General features: G+C 37.7%; 2 protein-coding genes across 2 annotated transcripts; one reads left to right on the top strand and one right to left on the bottom strand.

Annotated features, from left to right (window-relative positions):
• The first annotated feature begins 9,609 nt into the window (after positions 1-9,609).
• Positions 9,610-12,107, top strand: LOC101649061 (olfactory receptor 52Z1-like). The gene is made up of 2 exons (XM_030885729.2): positions 9,610-9,647; positions 11,126-12,107. Exons 1-2 carry the CDS (start codon positions 9,610-9,612, stop codon positions 12,105-12,107), a joined length of 1,020 nt encoding a protein of 339 aa, XP_030741589.2.
• Positions 12,108-15,999: 3,892 nt separating this feature from the next.
• On the bottom strand, positions 16,000-22,457 carry LOC101648747 (olfactory receptor 51G2-like). Its single transcript, XM_004717492.2, has 2 exons — positions 21,535-22,457; positions 16,000-16,045 (listed from the first exon to the last, which is right to left on the bottom strand). The coding sequence occupies exons 1-2, from the start codon at positions 22,455-22,457 to the stop codon at positions 16,000-16,002; spliced, it is 969 nt and encodes a 322-aa protein (XP_004717549.2).
• Between the last annotated feature and the right edge of the window lie 1,357 nt (positions 22,458-23,814).

Here is a 23,814-nt window from a genome sequence, read left to right as displayed (position 1 = left end):
CAGGACTCATTCCTTCAAGATGTTTGGTTATGTTTAAGACATTTTCATAATTTTCCCCCAAGTATACTGCACAACATTAATGGATATATTTGAAATAAAGATAAATACACATATATAAATATCCAGAGGAACACTTTTGGCAAGATATTTATAAAGGTAGAGATGTAAACCTAGGTATATGAAGACTATGCTTATGAGGACTTTTTAATCCGAAGATGTTTCCATGTTTGTCCATGAGTAGAATTCATAAAGACGGACTGGACATCTAGTTGTTAAGATCTCATGTATTTTGTCATACTTATTAACATTTGGGGCAAATCATGAGAATACAAAATCAAGAATAATTCTCTAAGTTGTCAAACTGCTTTATTTACTAATCTCACCCACCTTGAAAATAATGAACTGCTCAAAAGTAAATGAAAGATATTTGAAAATAAAATTTTTGAATTGTGTTACTGTAATCTTCATACCACTAGAAGTAACTATATATTTATATACACTTTATAAAACTTTACCTGAAAGCTTCCTTGTGTATAGTATATTACAATGGAAATGTAATATACATTTAATATATTAAATGGCGGATACTTTAATAGACTGAGAAAACAATATTATAAACGTCAACTCAAGTAAGAAAAAAATTAGCAAGTGGGATCTAATTAGTATCACATAATTTACTGATCTCTAAGGATGCTAATAGGCACTCTGCATATGTAATAATGAGAGGTGTTATTATGGAAAAATCTTAAAATAAATCTTAATAAAAAACCCAAAACATGAAGTATGCTTCTGAGTGACATATTCTAAGAAGATATTCATGTTATATGTTTAGTATTTTTTAAAAGTTTGAACATTTAAGATGCCTGCATGCACCCCTGCATGTACTAGATTGGTTCAGCACTTATTTAGCCATTGAATACCCCCAAATTCCCATGTGTTAAGCTTGGTTTTCTAGAGAAACAAATCCAGTGACACTCATCTAAGAAAGGGTTGTATATCAAAAAGTCATATATATCAAGAAGATATCCCAATCCAGTCCAACACAAGTTCTTAAGTTTTATGGTAGTCTGTAAATTTGAAGCTAATCCATATGTACTTCTTCAGACTCATTTAGTCACATGCTGGTGATGCAGAATGGTGAACTGGGGAGCAAGATCACTGGCCAATGGGTGCAGAATTTTGTAAATACCAAGTCTGTGGAAATATGACAGGAGGCCAACAGTGCTCAGGGTAATTGGTAGAGTCAATGCGAGCAGGAAGGCAATGAGACAGAGCCAGAGAGAGAGCATTTCTGTTTACCTTGTCCTTATTCAAAAGGCTTTTAACATCAAGGAGGTTTCATCAGGCTGCAACATGATTAACAAGTATAATTCCACACCTGACCAGGAATGTCTAGTTGACATAACCCTAACTTCACACCACAAAATCAGCCTGTTAGTTTTTTCTTCAGATTAGTGAATTAATGACTAAGTAGATGATAGCATATTTTACTTGCAGTATAAAGAAAGAAAGAAAAGATGAAAGGACAACTCTGTATATGGTTAATATTAGTTTTCTGCAGTCAGTAAAATAACAGGTGTAAAACTTGCCTTAAATTCAGGTAATGGTTTGACATTTCAACCATAGGCTTATTATTGATTAGTATATAGATGGTAAGTAAGACAATAACATATACCTTATTGTCCAAGAATATTTTAATGGGCTGCTAAATGTCATGTTTAATTGTTTAGATCATTTCAGAAAATCTCTCATTATATAAATGTCATATGAGTACAGATTTAGATGTTAAAATGTCAGTGTGAGTGTGAAATGGCATGGGGGACATGTTTGATCTTCTCTGGATATAGAAAAGAGGAGAAGAATCCAACTTAGCACTAGTTCAAGGTAGATAGCAACGAGATAGAAGTCAACAATGTCTCTATTTTCTATCCTTTATGCTCTTCTGACACCAGCCATCCCTTTCAAAGTAGAGGAGTTCCTTTTCTACTAGATTCAATAATTCACTGCATTGGCCTCACAGAATTCATAACCAGTACTCATTATTTGGGGGTTTATTAGGGAAACTATGCCAAAAGCAAAACTAAACTCACTGCTGTGCAGTTGATTATGATTCATAGCAGCCCTGTAGGAGAGGGTAGAACTGCTCATATGGGTTTCAAAAACTGCACATCTTTACCAGTGTAGAAAACCTCACTTTTCTTAGAGTAGGGGCCTATGGGGTCCAGCTGCAGACTTGAGGTTAGCAGCCTAACCAGGGCTCCTTCCAGGGAAGCTAAGAGGTTACAAAATGTCAAGCATACAGTTATTCTCTTCACAGCCATGGCCTCCTCTCAGCCATGCTGGCAGGCATGTCTCTCCTTTCTTGCTCTCCCAGCCACATGCTTCCTGCCTTGTGCTCTCTGTCCTGTACCTCTACTCTGCTTCATGGTAGTAACTGCTTCCTCAGCTCTGTCTTATGATGTTAGTGCTACAGGCTTGGGGGCCTCTGTTGCCTACACTGCTTAGTAAGGGATCTCACATGTGCTCTGCTGAGGACTCTTCTTTCACGATGGTCATGGGATTCTGTCTTTCCTAGATGGCTCACTTATATACCCAAAAGGAATATTGACCCATTCCCCCTATTAGGGTTTAACACACCATTTTTGCATGGTCCTGTTCAATCATTTGGTGAGAGTTACAAAGACATAGGTAGGAGAGACATACCATTTTATCATAGTGACATTAAGAGGTTTTCTTCTCTCATATATTTACTTTTCCTAGATTAAACTTTATAGTCCAGAAATCAAAAAAGATTTCTGGAATCTTCTAGTCCCTCCCCGATATCTAGCTGCTTCTGACATGTGTGCTTTAGTCTATTTGACCAAAATGTCCTTCACAACTGCACACCTTTGTTCTAACATGTAGTCCATACTTTTACCTCATGGAGAGTTCTGTTCATACAGTCACACCACAGACCAAGCTAAGAAAATTCCCAAGAGATGCTCATCTCTTTTTAAAAATACTTATACTTTATATTTGTACCTACCTGGTCTAAAGTCATTAAAATCTGAAAAACAACATGATTAATTAGGGCTCAAAGATTTCCAACTTATAGTTGTTTCCTACAGCACACACTGAACATGTTTGGTAATCATGGTGTTCAATTGTAGAGCCTATTCTGTTCTGTCAAAACGTTTATCGAAGACACTAACAACTGAGATTGCCTTGCCATTAAAATCTAGCAGAGGGAAGAATATGATAGCCATGGTGTCTTTAAAAGTAAGTGAATATTGTGTAGCTTTGAAAGAAAAGTGACCGACAGGTATGTGGGTGTGGAATCAAAAAAGTTTCTAGTGAACAACTAAATAACACCATACAGAGACAGATATACAAAACATGATCGATGTGCTCAGCGATCTACTAAAAGGTATTGTGAGATATAACTTCTTTTTAAAAATCTTCTTTCCACTACTTGTCCACCTATCATACTCTGGTAACTCCCGTGTGGCTGTAATTCTGGAAGTTATGTTTTAAACAACAGCAGAGTCACCCAATGTGACCAGATTTCAGTGGAGATTCCAGAATAAGAACAAATGAAGAAAAAGGAACCGAATTCGTCTCAAGGATTAGCCTCTGAAAATCATATGAATTATAGCAAAACACTGTCATATATATTGCCAGAACATAGCTTTTTAGGTCAGAAAAAACTCTGGGAAAAAAACTGCCACCTCCAGGTAATTTGACCATAGTGAAATGGATGGAATACAGCCACTAAGTGTAAAGCCTTAGGGACCTTCATTTGCTGATAGTGTAAAACTCAAATCAAGAGGAAACAGTTACCAAGTCCATTAATAATTGGAATATGTAATGTACAAAGTATGGATTTATGTAAATTGGAATTCTTCAAAAATGAGATGGAACACACAAAGATCAATATCTTATGCATTAGTTAGCAAAAATGGACTGCTGTTTTTGAATTAGACAAGCATGTTGTTTACTACATTGGTAATAACATATTTAAGAGGAATCTTTTTGTTTTCATTGACAAAAGGACCTTTTCAGATATATTTAGAAATACATAGGTGTCTGTGATAGGATGATATCTATATACTTACAAGGAAATCCAGTACTAACAACCATTAATCAAATTTATATACCAACCAGTAAAGCTAACGAGGAATAAATTGAATAATTATACCAACTTCTTCAGTGTAAAATTGATCAATAAGTAAAATGAGATCACATGACCAAATTTTGCATGAACAATGACTTCTTCATCGCTAATACTTTTTGTTAACAACCTAAGTTATGACTGTACAAATAGACTTCAACAGATGGAAATACACCTGCATTAAATTGACTAAAACTTTTTTGGTAGTTAGATAATTTGGTGTCAATTTGGAACTTGAGAGGATTGAAAGGGAAGGGGTAGAGTCTAGTCTGTCAATTGGGTCATCGCCAACGAGGCCTTTGTGTGGGCATGGCCTTCTCCTGAGGATTCTGAGAACTCCAGTATTTCCTCCTTGGAGGTAGGAAACTCTCTCTCTCTCTTTCTTTCTCTCTCTCTCTCTCCTTACTCTCTGAGAGATTCTCTAGTGTCAAGATTCATGGTGCCAAGCTGATATAGCTTATCACCTCTGGAGCCAGAGAAGCCGCCTGGAGACCCCAGCCAGTGCTGAGATGCTTACAATGCCACTGGATCCGCAATACTTCCCACCCACTGGCCTGTGATCTTCCCACATTCAGCATCATTGTGTGTGTTTCATGCATCTGAAGAGGACTTTATAGATTGGTATTGGATATAGGGGCTAATATCGGACTTACGGACTTGATCTGAACTGGGTTGGGATGCTTTCTCAATATTCAATTGTTCTTGTATATAAAGCTCTTGTATTTGTTTCTCTAGTCTACCCAGACTAACACAACTTTGCTCAATTTAAGTGGCCAAAATGAGACCAGGGGTTGACTGTTGAATAGACGATGAATTATTCATAAGGAAGTTCAGGGTGAAGTTGAAGAAAATTAAAGAAAGTCCATAAGAGTGAAAATATGGCCTTGAATATAGCCCAAATGATTTTTTTTCAAAATCATTCTATTGGGAGATAATGCAGATCTCATATTGTTCCATAGTTCACATCTGAATTTGGAGACCTTCTCAAGAACAGCTTTGACGCATTGAACGCTAATGACAGAGACCTGATGAACGGTGGGATGGCGTTGAGAATATCAAACATGAAGAAAGCAGAATCTAATTTTTTAAAGAAAGAAAGGAAATAAATACCAAAACAAATGGCAGAAGAATCTCTGAAACTTGATCACGATCATGCGTTAGCTAAAAGTTGAAGCAAATGAAGGAAATGAGGACGTAAGTAAAAGAGCAGCCCGAGTACACAAAGTAAAGCAATAAAATGAGACGTCCAAAGACTTCCACTTAGTGCGTCAGAAATGAAGCGTATGCTGAGCATATCTCAAGTTGAAAGAAATCAAGAATAAATAATCCAAGTCTGAAGTTGAAATATTGAAAGATTCTATGGGGAAAAACATGGAATAATCCGGGAAGTCTCAATAGAAAATGGTAGAAAAACAGACAGTGCACTAAAATAATAGGATTGATATTCATACACTTCAAATGGTAGTGTACGATCGAACCAATGATGCCGAAAGAAGAAATTCAAGCTTCACTGAAACCATTAGCAAGAAATGAGGCTACAGAAGTTGAAGGAATGCCCATTGAAAGGTTTCAGCACAGTGATAGAGCGCTAGAATTTATTGACGGTTGTTTCCATGAGCATGGACTGTGGATGCAAGCAAGACAAAATCCCTGACAATTTCAAACTTTCTTTTGTTTATCATAATGTTCTCTATTGTTCCCAGTGTGAAGATTTTCCTTTTCTTTACAATGAGTTGTAACCCACACCCACACTGAAGGCTATAGTACTTGATTTTCATTAGCACATGCACCCAAACCTGTGTGCTTTCCGCAAGGGCGTGTCATTTGCGTATCACAAGTCATTAGGAGCCATCCTCCAAGTTCTTGTTCATATAGTGTATTTTTAAATATTTGCTCAGCATGCATATTAACTAAGTATGGTGAAATGATACAACTGTGACACACACATTTGCTGACTTCAAACCACCTTATGAAATTTCAGAAGAACAATCTGTTTTGTAACAAAGAGTGTAATGTCATGGTTAGAATTGTGTACCACAAAATATATGTCAACCTGGCTAGGACAGATCCCCAATATTGTATGGTTACCTACCATTTAGTAATGTTATATAATTATCTTTTCTTTAATAATGTGCTGTAAATTCTATGTGGGCTGTATCTTGACTCAAGTCACAATCTTGCTTGGATTACTTCTTTTCTGAGACATAAAAGAAAAAACCTTGACCTAGAACCAATACCCTGAATTAGGTCTTAAAAACTCCTAAATTAGAAAAAGTAAGTTTCTGTTTCTAAAACCCAGCATCTTGTGTCATTTCTGTTATAGCAGTACTTGATAACTGAAACAGAAATGGTACTGAGAATGGTTCTAGAGAATCAAAACAGCAAGATTAAGTGTTAGGAACCTAATGAACTACGAATTTAGGAACTAGTTTCTCAAGTTTGGCTAGTTTTAAAAGTTCTGATAAGTCTGCCTTTAAAAATGAAGAGGGCATTGCTAATCCATGATGTGAGGTGCTGATAGAAATATGCATATTATCACCATTATGGTATCAACTTTTTGCAAGACACAGGGCTCTAAGTTATTGCATATTTGGTATTTTACTATAATTTTGTCAGGACAAGAAATACAAGGAAGATGGTTGGTTGGTCCTGCTTTCATTTCACAAAGTAGTAAAAGAAAAGGAAGCATTCAAAGCTTTAGAGTCACAACTATACTGCTGCACAGAAGACCCCACAGTCGCCACTGTGGCCTGAAATATGTCTTATATCTCGTTGAACCAGAGTTGATATAGCCACAACCAAATCTAAAGTCTTATTAAGAGAGTAAGTGAATTACACTGCTGCTTAAATTCTCAAACTCAAATGGTATCTGGAATTAAGTGAGGGCATTAATAGGAAAAACCCCAATTTTTCCTGTAAAACACCTGGTGGATTTAAACTGGTAACCTTGTGACTGGCAGCCTATGCTTAATTAATGCCACCAGGTCTCCCTATAACAAGACCTATAACTGGACTTTCTCCAACCTCTAAGGAGTAAAATACAAATTATAACCCAGAAAGAGGTAAAATATGCTCCACTAGAGCTGCTTAGTTGTTTTCTAATCTATACACACCGAAGCCTGGAGAATAGGTGTGAGAATGACTATTAAATGTGTGACAGAGTGGTGCAAGGGAAATAAAGTTGGATCAGTCTGAGTATATTGTTATGGGCCTACTAATCACAACTAGTTCACTCAGTGTTTCAGCTTGATAGAGTAAAAAATCTAATAGTTTATTTGGTTGGTTCAAGATGCACTTATTAAGTGATAGGCCTCTATTAAATCAGGTTGAATAGCAAGATCTGCCTTGGTATACTACAGAAGAAAGCCTCTAAAGACTTAGACAAATGAGCATGTTACAGTGGATTTATTATGTTGTGTCGATATAACCACTCATGGACACATTTCTAATGGGGAGGAAATAATGGTGAAGTGATCCTCAGTATCTTGAAGACTGCTGTAATTTCTATTTTATCTAAGTCAAATTTGAGAGTGGAAATTGTTCTAACTGAATTAAAACACGTAATTCACAGGACCAAATTGACCCATTCAGTTGTGTCACTAAAATTACCATGGGGGCAGTAGGGGTCCATGGGCAGCACCTAACTTATAAAGCAAGGTGAGTGAGGTTAAGGTACTGAGCAGCAGAGTCCAAACAGTCATGAGAATAATCTGAGTTGTAGGGACTTATGATGATGGATATTTAGTCATAGTGTTCCTAGAAGTGAAATATATTTGAATTATACTGAGCTTTTACTTGATTCATAAAGTGAAAAATTTTAGGTCAAGTGAACTGCAATCTAACTTGAATTTTCAGAATAAAGAGTCATACCCCAATACAGACCCATAACTCCTTCAATGAAGGGGAGACTAGATCCTCTTGAGGAATGACCTCACTAAAATGCCAAGAATTTGTTTTGTTAATCTTTCTCCCAGCTTTCCTGAATGACTTTTCACTGGTGAAACAGAGGTGGTGGGGAGAGGAGAAGGGGGGAAAGGAATGGGGGAGGAGGGAGGGAAGAGGAGGAGGAGGAGGAGAAGGGGAAGAAGAAGAAGAAGAAGAAATAATCTAGGGATTCCTGGACAATGGCTCTGATTAGACATTTAAGGGTCCCAGAACCTAGGAAATTAGTAAACCTAAAGCAATTTTACATCCTGGAGGAAGTGCAGGCATTAGTGGCACCACCAACGTCTTGAAGGATGTAGGTGTTGTAATTATCACCACATCCCCATTCAACCTGAATATTTACTCTGTGCTAAAAAAAACAATTGCCACTGTGACTCCAGAATTGAGCTGAAAGTTTGAAAAGGAAGTTTCCTTGGAGATGGCGCATATATCTATCACACAAAGAGGCTTCAAAATATTTGTGGAAAATTAGAATTAAAAAATAATTGAATTTTCCCACAAACATTTTGAAGTAATCTTAAAAAGCATGAGTGCTTTGAAAAATGTTGCTTTCTCTTCTGATCCTGCATGTAGTTCAGGTAGTCCTCCAGTTTTTGGAAGCCAGCAGCCTACAGTCTGACTTGAAGATATGGAGATTCATCAGTCCCTACAACCATATGAGTCAAGAGGAATCTCCAGTAAGATGACTCATGGATTAGAGACCTGCCAGCCTTCACACCTGTGGGAGCCATTCCCTTGAATTACGCTTCTCTCTGTATACTTACATATTCATATTTGTCTGGTTTAGCTAAATACTAAGCTTCCAAAAGAGATGAATAAATAGAGGAAAAAGTGGGAGAGAAAGATGTTGCTAATAAATTTTCATTGATTTAGGAGATTATCCATATTATTTTATAACTGGAAGATATAGTTTCACAAGTGTGAGTACATGATTTTGTTAGATACTCCAAATACTGACTGAGGTCTCAGGTGAAAAAGCAGTTACTCAACAGATGCAATACTCAAGAGGCCCCAAGGTATTCCCAGTGTTCTTTTTAATAGATATTTGTGTACCATAAAAACATAGGCCGTGTATGTGCATGTAATCATGAATGTGTGTGTGTATATATACACATCTTCTGAATTTATATAAATCATGAATTTTTAGCCATGATCTAGGAATATTATCCTTGCAGGTACTAAGAGCAAATTCAAGATCTATGCTCTAATATTCTCAATATCCTAGGAAAACCATGTATCTAAAAGGTAAATTAGAATCATTTAGTAGTTTGAGCTGTGGGTCCCAAAATTAGAATCTGAATGTTTAAAATAGGTTATTGTACACCCATTAGTGATGTAATTGAGGGGAATTTAATTCTTCTGTGCCGGAGTTTTGCAAGACGGATAATAACAACTGCTTTTTTATATAGCAGTTGTGACCAATAAAATTAATAATCTGTGTAAAAAGCTTACAGTAATTTCAGGAACATATTTGTCACATTGTAAGCGATGAGGAAGGTGTTCTTAGTGTCGTCATGTACTGTCAGCGCTGTCTCTTTTCCGGAAATGTGAGGTATGTATTATTTAAGTGTGTGACCGTTTCTGGTGTGTCTGTTGTAATAACCAAGGCCAGACACTGCTGGGAGAGAAAATAAATCTCATCTTTAGGAGATCACGTGTGTGTGTCAAACCTCTTGTGTGAACATCTCTTCAGGAAAAAAAAGGTTCTGCTTGGAGATTTCATTCGAGGGTAGTTCCTCCACCATAAGTTGCTTGTTTGTTGACAGAAATTTTGTCTATTCTTACTTACCTACATTTTGATGACAGAAAATATAGTATAAGATATCCATTGCCATCGACTTTATTCTGATTCATAGTGACCTTGCCAGAAAGATAGAATAAGATGGAAACGTATTACAGTATTGTAATGTGTCTGATTTAATTCTTAAGAGGATTCTCTGGGAAAAGGGGATTTTGAATAACACATGGGCTGGTTAATAGCAATCTTGAAATGGAGGACAGTATTTTATTGTATGCTGATATGAGGCTACGTAAAAAGTGAAGCCCATAGATTAGAGCTTGTAATGGCTCTTTTTAGATATACTAGTATGATTAAATGGGAGCCATGGTTACGGAGTGGTTACTACATTGGACTGAATTCTGAAAGGTCAGAAACCACTTTGAAACCACTAGACTTTGTGAGGGAGAAAGAAGGGCTTTCTATTCCCGTAAACAGCCTTAGTCTTGGAAATTCACAGGGGCAGCTTTGCCCTGTTCTATAGGGTTGCTATGAGTCAGCATTGACTGGATGGCTGTGAGACTATTGTTACACATAACTATTTTAAACATCTTAAGAGTTTTAGTTCAAAAGTTTTGATGAACATACATGATGAATTTTCAGGAGCTACTGCTACAGTGTGAAGTTGACCAATTAAATTGATGTTGTTTTATTGTTCCCAGAAGATACTTATTCTGTCCTCTCTTCTATGGAGTGCTGTAGAAAGAAAAGGGTACAGCACTTCTCTGTTTGCTGGTGTCTACGATATTACTATTAGGTTGTAACAGTGATAATTATATCTAGTGGGGGTGTTCTGTTCTTTCAAGTTGATTTTGACTTGTGACCATCCCAAACAACAGAGTAGACCTGTATCACTGGGCTTCGTTGGATTCAGTTTTTGTGTGAGCAGATTCTTGTCTTTCCTGCATTCATTACATGGGTTCAAAGTGCCAAGTTTTGGGTCATCAGCCCGCACTTCACAGTTGTGCCACAAGGGCTCCTTCATAGAGACTCTAATGATCTGGGATGGGGACATTTGACAGTATAAAAGAGAGAGGACTAAAGTCTTGATCATATTGACTACAAATGTTCTCCCCTCAGATATGTCTCTAGATGAAGGAAAATTATTTGCCCAGAATCACACAATTAAACATTTTTATCTTAGCTCATTTTATTCTTGACTCTATCACTTCCTCATGCAAAAAAATGGGGGTGGGGGTTAGAATTTCAATAGGATATAGGAATAAAACCCCTATTGCTATTGTTCACTCTAGTTCTCTCTCTGTTTCTCATGTAACAGATTTGGGGCACCTCTCTCTAACATCCAACTACACATCCACCAAACCCACTACTTTTCTGCTGACTGGCATCCCAGGATTAGAAGATTTCCACTTCTGGATTTCTATTCCTTTTGGCTTCATGTACCTTTTGGCTGTGTTAGGCAACGGCCTAGTTTTAATGGTAGTTGTCTGGGACAGGAAGCTCCATGAGCCAATGTATCTCTTCCTCGCAATGCTGGCATTCAATGATATTCTACTCTGCACTGTCACGGTTCCTAAAATGCTTCACATCTTCTGGCACGGTCCGTCTCCATCTATGTTTTCGGCCTGCCTTACACAGATGTTCTTTGTCCATGCTCTCTTCCTGTCTGAATCTGCTGTCCTTCTGGCCATGGCCTTTGACCGATATGTGGCCATCTGTGAACCACTTCACTATGCGACACTACTCACAGGCTCACTCATTGTCAAGGTGGGCCTGGCTCTAGTGGTCCGAAGTGTGGTGGTAGTCACCCCTGGTGTTCTCCTCATTCTTCGGTTGGAGTTTTGCCGAACCAACATCATCCATCACACCTACTGTGAAAATATGGGCATTGCCAAGTTGGCCTGCAATAGCATTGTCCTCAATAGCATTTATGGGCTCACTGCTGCTCTTCTCACCACTGGACTGGATTTTGTCTTCATCTCTATCTCGTACTGGCTAATTTTGCAGACAGTATTCCAACTACCTTCAAGAGAAGCTCAGACAAAGGCTTTTGGAACCTGTGGAACACATATTTGTGTCATCTTGATATTTTATACTCTAGCCTTTTTTTCCTTCTTTACCCATCGCTTTGGGCACCATGTGCCAAGGCATACTCTCATACTTCTGGCAAATCTCTACTTATTGGTACCACCTACCATGAACCCCATTGTGTATGGGGTAAAAACCAAAGAGATAAGAATGCGAATACTAGGACTCTGTAGCCAATCTAAATGATCTGAGGATATTGAACCAACAAAGAACAGGTAATCATAGAATGGAAAACAAGGCTTGTATATCATATTAGATCAATCCAGATAGACTTGTCCACGGGTAACTGAATTTCTGGTTATAATTTAAAATATTAACTATTCCCAAATATTGTTTTACTAACATGGGGCAAAGAGGGTGCTGACAGAGAATTGCTGAAACCATTTGGAAATGTCTCAACATATTATTGAACTATAAAAGTAACAAAGTGGAATTTTTAAACATCTTTTTTGTTCTTCACTTTATCACTTCTTTTAAAAATTGTTATGGAGAGGTCAAAATATAAACCTTAGACTGGTATTACTTCCCAATCACACCATTACATGCAGGGGATGTAGAATATCCAAATAATGTCATAGATATTTTAATAAATACATTTCTCAACCAATAAATTAATTAATTGCAATAGATTTTTTTTCATGTAACAAGCTCCCTGCTGTGCCCCTGTGCACTTTGCCTTTTAGCAAAATATTTCCTTTCCTTTCCTCTCAAAAACATTCCCTTTAGTTTCCAGGAAACATCTATTTCTTAACTCCTCTAATGTCTTAGTAATATATTATATATATATACATATATAGTACTATATATATATATATATATATATATATATATATGTTCCACACAAACATAACTGATTTCATTAGATTCCATAGACCAAAAAGAAAGATATTTCATAGAAACATTATAAAGTATATTATGTCATGAAAGGGTAAGTTGAATATCCAAGAACAGAAAGTTGAATATGCAAAACCCAGGTTGCTATGGGACCTCAATTAAAGGAGAGCGCAAGCTTCTTTATCAGACAAGGTGGCACTAAACTGACACACTAGCTGGTCCATGGCAAAAAGATGAGGCTTTCTACTCCCATCAAAACTTAGTCTCTGAAATTCACAGGGGCAGTTCTGCTCTGTCATATCCGGTTACTATGAGTCACCATTGACTCAATGGCAATGAGCTAGATTGTTGTGGTTTTGTGGTCTGGTTACTAAAACTGAATCAATTCATTTTATCCATGGAGTTGTTATTGTTTGAGATAGTTGAGGTTTATTGTGTCAACCTGGCTGATAAACACATGTGGGATTAATTGAAGGGCAGAGAGATAAATGGCTTGGTGACCCTCACCTTTCTAGTTCTCAGGTATCTTGCTCTCTGATGGTCGGACCAGGGTGCAGCTGATTTATACAGTTCTCTGCTTCAGCTGGCAAGGCTCACTCCGTGCAAGACGTGCCTGAGGAGATGCCTCATGGACCTACCCTGATGGAGCCCTGGGTGCTGAGGCAGCCACGTGGAGACCCCTGCCAGCGCTGAGATGCTTACACACACACTGATTTTGGTTTCCTCCTGCAGTCGGAATCATTGCGTGTATTTTGTGAGATGGAGGAGAATTGCTGATAGGGTTTTCTAGGCTGCAGTCTTTATAGGAGAAGATCGCCAGGTCTTTCTCCTATAAAGCTTCTGGTAGTGTCCCACGTCACTCTGACTTAACAGTGATAAAATTGTGTCAAAGTAGTTCTGCAGAAGTAGAAATCAGGAAAATACCTCAGGCTTGTGTCCACTGAATTTATTGGACTATTTTATATAAGCACGTTGTTTTCCTTAATTTTGCTGTTCCTATACCAACTCTTGCATTCTAAATGGTCTTTTTCCTCACCTATAATATGCTATAATACCTGCAATGTGCAATCATTTTAATCACTAGAATAGATTTACCTCTTAATATATTGATAAAATATTCCTATCATCCATACAAAGAAAAAAAAAGTGTCCTGAACATAACGCAAACAAGTACATGCTCTGGTGGTTGAGGTTAATGCATTGAGCATCGTGAAAAAATTATATTGCTATAATTGAGTCTAACTTATGAGTATTAACATATCCATGGCATTGTTTTGGAAAAAATTATTTTCCTTTTTAAAAGTTATTAGACTAACTTGCCAAAGTGAGAAAATAAAGTGTTTTGTGATTTGCATAGCACAAAATATCAAATTGTACAATAATGAAAAGGATAGTGGTCTTGTATGTTACAGTTTTTAATCATGTTTTTTATAAGGATTTTCTTCAGGATCAAGATTATCAATGCATTAGCCAAAGGATAGTATTTCATATGTAAACAATTTCCTCATCTTTGTCTAATGACATGGGATTTATACCTAAAAAAAAAAATCAGATTACTTATTTACTCTTTCTCTCTTACACAATTACAGGAAGGCAGAGATGGTTTTCAGAAGACAAATACTCATAATTTTATCTAAAAAGATAATATATGTAAGAGAATCTCCTGATCTATAAAGCAACATACCAACCAGATAGGTATTGAATAAGCTACTGTCATTGTGGGCAGAAACAACAGAACCTTTTGTTTCAGGAGCATTCATGACCTGTAGCAGCCCAGTTCATGCAGTGGTCTACGTGTTGGATCACTACCTGAAAGATCGTAGATGAAGTATTCTGCTTTTGTAAAAGTTATAGCTTGGAAACCCATTGGAGCTGTTCTATTCTGTTTTATTCCGGAACAATGGTTTTGATTTGAATTAATAGTGCTTGTGAAATAACTGAGCTCCAGCACTTAGTATCACTCTTTTAGCCGCTGTTGAGTTGGTTTCTTATTAATCCTGAAAAAATGCTGCCCAGTCCTACTCGATTTTTATTTTGAGAAACTACTGGTGGGTTTGAACCGCTGACCTTCTGGTTAGCAGTCTAATACCACCAGGGTTCCATCTGCATATGTTTTTATTGTTAAGTGCCTTTGTTATGTTCCGACTATGGCCTGGGCCCTTATGGCATTTCAATGCCAATGACATAGCAGCACACAGGCCACCACAGTAAGACAAACTGACAGACAAGTGGTAGTATGTTATCCATAGCCATTATTATCCATTCAGTTGGATAATAGACATGAAAACACAGGCAAATGTCTCTGGTATTTTCTGCTTTCAGCCAAAATACATCTGGAATCAGAAATTGTATCCCTCACGTAACATCCTCTTTTGATTCTGGCTTGAATTTTGGACAGCTTATAACATGAATGATATTGCTTAATAATTTCTGAGTTCTGTTGCATCCCTCTCTCCTGAATTGGGTATAAAGATGCATGTCTTCCAGTCAGTTGTCCAGGTAACTGTCTTCCAGTTTCCTTGGCATAGATGATTGAGTACTTTCAGTGTTTCATAATTGTGGAGATTCTTAAATTAGTATTCAATTTCTGTAGCCTTGTTTTTCATTTGATATTCCTGGCATTGTTCAATATTTTGCCCATAAAATCCTGCAACTCTAGGCCTCCATGTTTTTTCTTCAGTTCATTCAAATTCTGATATGCTGAATGCATTCTCCCCTCTGGCTTTCTATCTTGAGATCTTTTCCTTAGAATACTTTGTCTTCTCAGACTTCCGTTTGAACTAGCTCTTTTACTTTATCTATTTCCGCCCCCCATTTGCTTTAGGTACTCTACGGTCAAAAGCAAACTTCAGAGACTTTTTGATCCCCACTTTTATCTTTTCTTTTTTTCCTATCTTATTTATGACCTTTTCTTTCCTCACTTCTGAAGTTCTTGGTGTCCTCACAGCTCATGGTTTTCTGTCATTACCATTCAATGTGTCAAATCTATTCTTGCGATGTTCTTGAAATTCCAATGGGATATTCCTAAGGTCATAGTTTATTCTTGTGGACTTGTCTGGATTTTCTTCAACTTCAACCAGAACTTGTTGTTAGGTGCGGCCAAGTGGTTTCAACTCACAGTGACCCTGTGTCCAACAGAAAGGAACCCCACCCGATGCTGCATAATTATCACAATTTTTCTTATATTGGTGGTCTTCTTTATAGTTGGCCCTTGCTCTCATTTTGACTGCTTATATTGAGCTCTTCATAGTGTCTCCATACAAATTGAATTAATCTGATAACTGTGTATTCTTCCTGGTCAGGTTTATGTGTACTGTCACCACTTATGCTGTTGAAAGCTATTTTTTAAATCATTTTATGAGGGTTCGTACAATTCTTATCACAATCCATACATCCATCCATTGTGTCAAGCACATATGTACATTTGTTGCCATCATCATTCTCAAAACATTTGCCTTCTACTTGAGCCCTTAATATCGGCTGCTCATTTTCCCCCTCCCTCCCCATTCCCTCTCCCTCATGAACCCTTCATAATTAATAAGTTATTATTATTTTTTCATATGTTACACTCTCTGACATCTCCCTCCACCCTCTTCTCTGCTGTCCCTCCCCCAGGCAGGAGGCTTTACATAGATTCTTGTAATCGGTTCCCCCTTTCTACCTCACATTCCCTCCACCCTCCAGGCATCGCCACTCTCACCACTGGTCCTGAAGGAGTCTGTCCTGGATTCCCTGTGTTTCCAGTTGCTATCTGTACCAATGTACATCCTCTGGTCTATCCAGATTTCTAAGGTAGAATTGGGATCGTGATAGTGGGAGAGGAAGCATTTAAAAACTTGAGGAAAGTTATATGTTTCATTATTGCTACCCTGCACCCTGTCTGGCTCATCTCCTCCCCACAACCCTTCAGTAAGGGGATGTCTATTTGCCTACCGATGGGCTTTGAGACTCCACTCTGCACTCACCCACATTTATAATGATATGATTTTTTGTTCTTTGATGTCTGATAACTGATCCTTTCTATATCTCGTGGTCAGACAGGCTGGTATGTTTCTTCCATGTGGGCTTTGATGCTTCTCAGCTAGATGGCCGCTTGTTTAACATCAAGCATTTAAGACCCGAGACACTATTCCTTTTGATAACCAGGCGCCATCAGCTTTCTTCACCACATTTGCTTATGCACACATTTTTCTTCAGCAATCGTGTCGGGAAAGTGTGCATCCTGGAATGCCAATTTAATAGGACAACATGTTCTTGCATTGAGTAAGTGCTTGAGTGGAGGCCCAATGTCCATCTGCTGCCTTAATACTAAACCTATAAATATATGCACTTAGATCTGTTTCCCCGCGCTCTTATACAAATATATTTACATATGTACATTCAAGTCTTTAGACCTCTATAAATATCCTTTGTCACCTAGTTCTTTCCTTTATTTCCTTTTACTTTCCTCTTGTCCCACTGTCATGCTCAGCCTTCATTTGGTTTTCAGTAATTTCTCTCAGTTACATTGCCCTTGCTGAATGCCTACCAGGCCTTTCACACCCTCCTCGCCACTGATTTTGGATCACTTGTTGCTCCCCTGTCCCTGGTTTGGTCAGCACCACCTCCTTACCCTCGCCTCCCCCTCTCCAGAGGACTGCACTGAAGTTGCAGCTAGGGGAGAGGGGCATGTCTGATCAGTGCAAATGGGAGCAAATAAAGGGGGAGGAAGATAGAGTGGAGCACATCCTGACCCACCAGGCCTGGAGGACGATATCCCCATTCTGAAGAGCCAATGGACAGAGTGGACAATATGGCTGATCCCACTATGAGACACACGGTACCTTGATGGCCCAGGGCCCTAAGAGGGACAACATTGGAGACTCAGTGTCTGGACTGGCCCAGACTGACCCTGTGATACTCAGGCAAACCACTAAAAGCGTGCGGCAGAGCAACAGTGGGAGCAGAGCAGGGAGCCCCTGAGGGAGTACAAAGGACAGACTCTCGGGCCAGAGCATGGTACCCCATCCGACCTGACTGAAGGACATGCCTAGAGATCAGACCTTAATCTAGTTACAGGTTTTTCTTTCTTTTTAAAATTTTTTTCTTTTAATTAATTTATTCTTCTATGGGTAATTGGTTTCCTTTTTTGTTGTCGTCGCTGAGTTCTCACTCATCGCGTATCTTGCTATGGGTTGATTTTTGGTGCATATTATTATCTCTACAGATCTATCTAGATAAGATAGACTGGATGAATAGGCTGGAGGAAAGCTATTTTTAATGACTAAGTCACTGGTCTTGAAAAATTCTATCATGCACTCTAAAGCTTTATTTCTATCACTGAGGCTACATTTTCAAATACCATCTCTTATTTCTGTGTGTCCAACATTCACCTATGTTTGTGTGAGTCAAAATGGCTAAGACGTGTCCATTTTGGATCACTGATGGTTGAGTCTTAGAATATAAAACTTAATTATTTCCATTTCATTTTTGACAACTTATAATATTACTAGAGTCTTATTTTGTACTTTTTACATTCTGATTATGAATGGGTGTTTCTCATTTTCAGTTGTTCCCCTTCAGCAAATTAATTTTAACTTCATCCACATCATTATGGTTGACTCGTTTCTGAGGAAGCAGCTTTTTTTGTCATATTTTGAGGATCTTTCCACCTAAAGGATTCATTTTCTGTCACTATATCTGGATATGTTTCACTGCTGTTCCTAAGGTTTCCAGTAGTCAATCCTTTAGAAGTAGATAACCAATTCTACCTTGCAGCACTATATCTGACAATGTTCTGCAATTATTCATAAGGTTGTCAGTGGTCAATCCCGAAGGATTAGATAGCATTTCTTTCTTCATAGTTTGTTTTTAATCAGTAAGCTTTTCTGAAGCCGGCTTGCCTTGGATGACTGTTGATATTTAAAATACTGGTGGCATAACTTCCAGTATCACAGCAACACACAGGCTACTACAGTATGACAAAATTATAGACAAGCATATACCTTGACACTAAAATGCTCACTGCTGGAGAGTTGGTCCTCATTCTCAGTGACTCTGCAGGGCAGAGTAAAACCGCAACTGTGCATTTAAAAGACTATAAACCTTTACAGCTTTAGGTACTTTCATCTTTCTTCCACAGAATCACTGGTGGTTTTGAAGTACTGACCTTGTGATTAGCAGTCCAACTTGTAGGTCAGCACACCACCAGAAAGGCATATAACCAAAACTGAAGACAAAATGGGTGCATAGGCCAATTTGGTGAGGAAAGCTGATGGTGCCTGGGTATCAAAAGATAAACATCTGGGGTCTTAAAGACTGGATGTTAACCAAGTGCCAACTAGCAGAGAAGCAGTGAGCCCACATGGAAGAAGCACAAGTCTACTTGACACGAGGTGTCAACAGGATCAGGTAATAGGCATAAGAAGACCCAAACAAACAACAACAACAACAAAACATATTGTCGAGAACAAGGGGGGGGTCAGAGCAGAGACCCAACCCCATTTCAAGAAAATAGGACATCCCTTTACAGAAGGGTCACAAGGCAGGGATGAGTCAACCAGGGTGCAGTGTAGCACCAATGAAACACACAATATTTCTCTGTTTTTTGAGGCTTACTCACTCCCCACTATCATGACCCCAGGCCTGCCTTTCAGTTCTGATTAGTGTACTGGAGCATGTACACTGGTACAGATAACAGCTCAGGACACATGGAATCCAGGTCAGATAAACCCCTCAGGAACAGAAGTGGGAGTAGCAATACCAGGAGCATAGGGAGAAGGTAGTGGGAGGAGGGAAGGAAGGAGGAACAGATCCAAATGGTCAATGCATAATCCCCTCCCCCCTTCAGGGGGATGAACAACAGAAACATGGGTGAGGGGAGACAGCTATCAGTGTAAGATATGAAAATAATAATAATTTATAATTTATCATGGGGTCAGGAGGGGTGGAAGGAGGGAGGGAGGGAAAGCAGAGGAGCTGATACCAAGGGCTCAAATCAAAAGTAAATGTTTAGAAGATAGAAATAGCAGTGGGACCAGACACAGTTAAATTAAAAGCAGGAAACAGAATATTCTAGGTAAACCTCAGGTGCTTGAACACTGAAGTGCTAATTATGGGTTAGTAAGATTTTTCTTAGGCATCTTGGTGTCTCAGTAGGTAGTATATACTACACAGGCAACAGTGTGACAGTCCATTTACTTGGAAGCCTATGGGGACATACTACCATGGTCCATAGGCCACTATGACTCATTATCGACTAATCTATAAGGGGTTGTATTTCCTAAGCTGTTATTCTGAGACTTTTTTCTTTTTTCATATAAAAAATCATTCCTTTTTCAAGAAATAATTCCTTTATTTATCTTTAATGCATTCTATTAATATTATCAACTCTCTCCTTTAAAGAAACCATAGCACTAGTACGTATAAGTACTACACTGAGGCACAGCTTCTGTTCTATAATAATTAGGATAAACTAAGACATGTCATAACACATCCTGTGGGGAAGATCTATACAAATATTTAGGGCCACAAAACATCTTGAAAATATTTTCAATCCTTTTATTTATTTTTTCATTGAGCAAATGTAGATTAATAAGAAAATTAATTACATTTCAGTTTTAACAACTTCACACCTACCATGTACTAATTTCATTGATGTAAATAAATATAGTTTTGTTTATTTAAAGGAGTTCTATTTATGAATTAAGAGGCCTAAATTAAGTAGGTACAGTTACAAATTTACAAATAGCTACAACTCAGTGGATTATGTTTTGCTTATATTTAAATAAACAATATGTCTTTATCATTTTATTGAAGAGCTCTTACAAATCTTATGACAATCCATCATTCAATTGTATTAAGCACATTTATACCTATGTTGCCATCAACATTTCCAAGACATTTTCATTCTATTTGAGCCCTTGGTATCAGTTCCTCTTTTTCCCCTCCCTCCTCAACCCTCCTATCTTAATAAATCCTTGATCGATTATATATTATTGTTGTCATTTCGTGTCTTACACAGTCCATTGTTTCCTTTTATCAGTATTTCTGTTATTCGCCCTCTAGTGGGTGGGCTATATATCCATCCTTGTGATGGGTTCCCCCTTTCTCCCCCTCACCCCCGCCCAACCATCCCCCTTCCCTCAAGATATCTCTACTCCCACTTCTGTTCCTTAGGGTTTTATCTGTCCTGAATTCCATGTGTTGAGATCTCTTATCTATACCAATGTGTGTATGTTACCATTCTTGGCTATACGAAACAATATCTGTGAGTGTGCAAATATAAATATGCTCTGGATTTCTATAAGATTAACATTATTTTCGGAGCAGGTTAACTAAAAGAAATATGAATGCTGATATAGCTTGTTTCTATTTTAATGTAATACAAGTTTTCATGATAAATATTGTAAAATATCAGAAATTAAGTTGACAACAGTTTGATATAGTCAATAAAAATGCCAAGGGTAAAGTATTCTTAAACACTAGTTGTGACCACAAATGGGAAATAAAGAACAGAAATGATTTTCAACACACTTTAAAATATTCACATAGAAAATAGTTTCATGAAGGACAATATGAATACAGATTCTAATCTCAATGATTTGAAAACAGTCTCCTTTAAAGCCTTTTCATACTGCTTCTGTTTATACTATTTAATTTGTCTTATATTTGAAATTCTACTACTGACATAATAATTGAATCATTAGAGCAGATGAATTATTATGGGTTTACAGTCCAGAAACATTGTTTGGAAGACATGCCTATACCACCATAGAACTAATGTTTTGGGGGAAGAAACAGATGGAGAATTCCTTGGCGGATCTGCTTAGTCTTCACACTATAGATGATTGGGTTGAGCACAGGTGGGATTAATAAGTAGATGTGAGCCATGAATATGTGGATTAGGGGTGAAGATTGTTTGGCAAAACGATGGACAATAGACAATCCAATCATGGGGATGTAAAGAATGAGTACGGCACAGATGTGAGAAGTACATGTGTTGAGGGCTTTAAGTCTGCCTTCTCGGGATGCTATTCTCAACACTGAGTGAAGGATGAAAACATAAGACACAAAAATACCTAGGGAGTCCATGCCCCACAGCACAGTGATAAAAACTAACCCATATATAATGTTAAAGCTAATGTCAGCGCAGGCAAGGCGGATTATGTCCTGGTGCAGACAATAAGAATGAGAAAGGATGTGGGAGCGGCAGAAAGGAAAGTAAGTCAGTCGGACCAGAAGTGGAATCACAGGAAAGGCACTCCTGAGCAGGGCTGCAGTTCCAATCTTGACGATGAGTCTTGGAGTTAGAATGGTGGCATATCTCAGAGGATGGCAAATAGCCACATAACGATCAAGGGCCATGGCCAAGAGCACAGATGATTCAGTGAAGGAGAAGGTGTGGATGAGAAACATTTGGATCACACAGACATCAAATTGGATTTCTCTGGAAATGGACCACAGCACCCTGAAGAGTGATATCATGGTGGGCATGGACATGCCCATGTCAGTAAGCGAAAGCATAGCTAGAAAATAGTACATGGGCTGGTGCAGCCTGGGGTCTGTCCGGACGATGTGCAGGATGGTACAGTTACCCATTATTCCAACACAGTAGAGGAGACAGAATGGGACAGAAATCCAGTGGTGAAACTCCTCATAGCCAGGGATGCCTGTGAGATAGAATGTGGAGGACAGGGAGTTGCTGGAGTTTGAGGAAGTCATGGAATTGACTTGCTGTACCATAATCCTGTCCCAAGATCATATTACTGTAGGGAGAGAGATCAAAAGTATGATCTATTTCAGAATAAAACTAAACAGAACAAACAAGCAAGCAAATATCATCAGCACTTATCAGTAATCACTTTTAAACCCATCCATACTTTACTGTTAAGAGTTTCCCATTAAGTGAAAGATACATTTTAAACACATATAGACCCTTTCTTCCATCAAATGTAGATCCATTAGTATTTTTATAAATTATTATCATCTCTCAAAACACTAATCAGGTAAAACAGCACACAACATCATATGGACTATTTTATGTCTTGCATTTGTATACTTATGTTAGTATACTTGGCCAAAATCATTGGTCTTAGTTTAGTATTTTTTCTTCGTTTGTTTTTCAGGAATTCTTAAGTTATTTACATGAGATCCCTTTATCTGTCTGTTCTTCATAGCTTCTTCAGCAATACAATAATATCTTCCCTAGTAATGAAAAAATATTTTCTTCAGTGATGCAACCATACCTTACATTGTACTTTCTCAAAAATCAGACAAGTGCTGGTCATCATGGTTCTTGTTCTTACTAACCTGTCACATATATACAAGATACACATAACAAGATAGCATATAACATAGTCAAGTCTGATATCAATCTGTCATCTGACATCTGTCTTTTAACTCTAGAAAAATCAGAGAAGTGTTGGTCATCATGGTTCTTGTTCTTATAAACTTATCCCCATATATACAAAAGACACATAACAAGATAACACATAACATAGTCAAGTCTGATGTCAATTCTGTCTTCTGACATCTGTGTTTTAACTCTAGTTTTGATTTTGAAGGCTTAAATTTTATCTTTGTTAATTTTCATAATACAATTCTATGGAAAGGCAGGGTGATATATTACTGAGCCAGTAATCCTAGCACTAGCCCATAATTCAAATAAGACCAAATGTCATTTTTATAAAGTCTAAGAACTAGAATAAGCCTCTTGACTTGTCCTAATCTTGACCCTAAGTGCTTGTACTTGAACAAAGAAAGAAAATAATTTTTCAAAAAAAAGAAAAAATAATTTTCCCCACTATATTCCAGTAATTATTCTGTGATTAAGAAAAACATCTCTGCAAAAATAATGGCAATTCATTTCCTCAAATTCCACTAGTCCATCACTTTCAAACCATCCATATGTATCAAAATACTAATGGGAAAATTTGTAATTCACAGGCAGGTAGATAATTTTTACCATCATTAATAAATTTGCATCTTCTCATTTTGTACATATTACTTCTACCCTTTGAAACACTCAGATCTCCTTCAATCTCCTCAGATATATAGAGATAAGCCTTAAATGTAACAG

The sequence above is a fragment of the Echinops telfairi genome, unplaced genomic scaffold, assembly GCF_000313985.2.
Source record: "Echinops telfairi isolate 266 unplaced genomic scaffold, ASM31398v2 ScPeMD7_41;HRSCAF=154, whole genome shotgun sequence".
Classification (NCBI taxonomy): domain Eukaryota; kingdom Metazoa; phylum Chordata; class Mammalia; order Afrosoricida; family Tenrecidae; genus Echinops; species Echinops telfairi.
Note: the sequence above shows the minus strand (reverse complement) of the source record. Positions and strands in the feature narration are given on the sequence as shown.

Coding starts and splice junctions, on each gene's coding strand:
- LOC101648747 (XM_004717492.2), bottom strand. CDS start 22,457: ATGACTTCCTCAAACTCCAGCAACTCCCTGTCCTCCACATTCTATCTC. Junction 16,046..21,534: donor CGCCAAGGAATTCTCCATCT/GTTTCTTCCCCC, acceptor CTGACCAGGAAG/AATACACAGTTATCAGATTA.
- LOC101649061 (XM_030885729.2), top strand. CDS start 9,610: ATGTACTGTCAGCGCTGTCTCTTTTCCGGAAATGTGAG. Junction 9,648..11,125: donor CTCTTTTCCGGAAATGTGAG/GTATGTATTATT, acceptor TGTTCACTCTAG/TTCTCTCTCTGTTTCTCATG.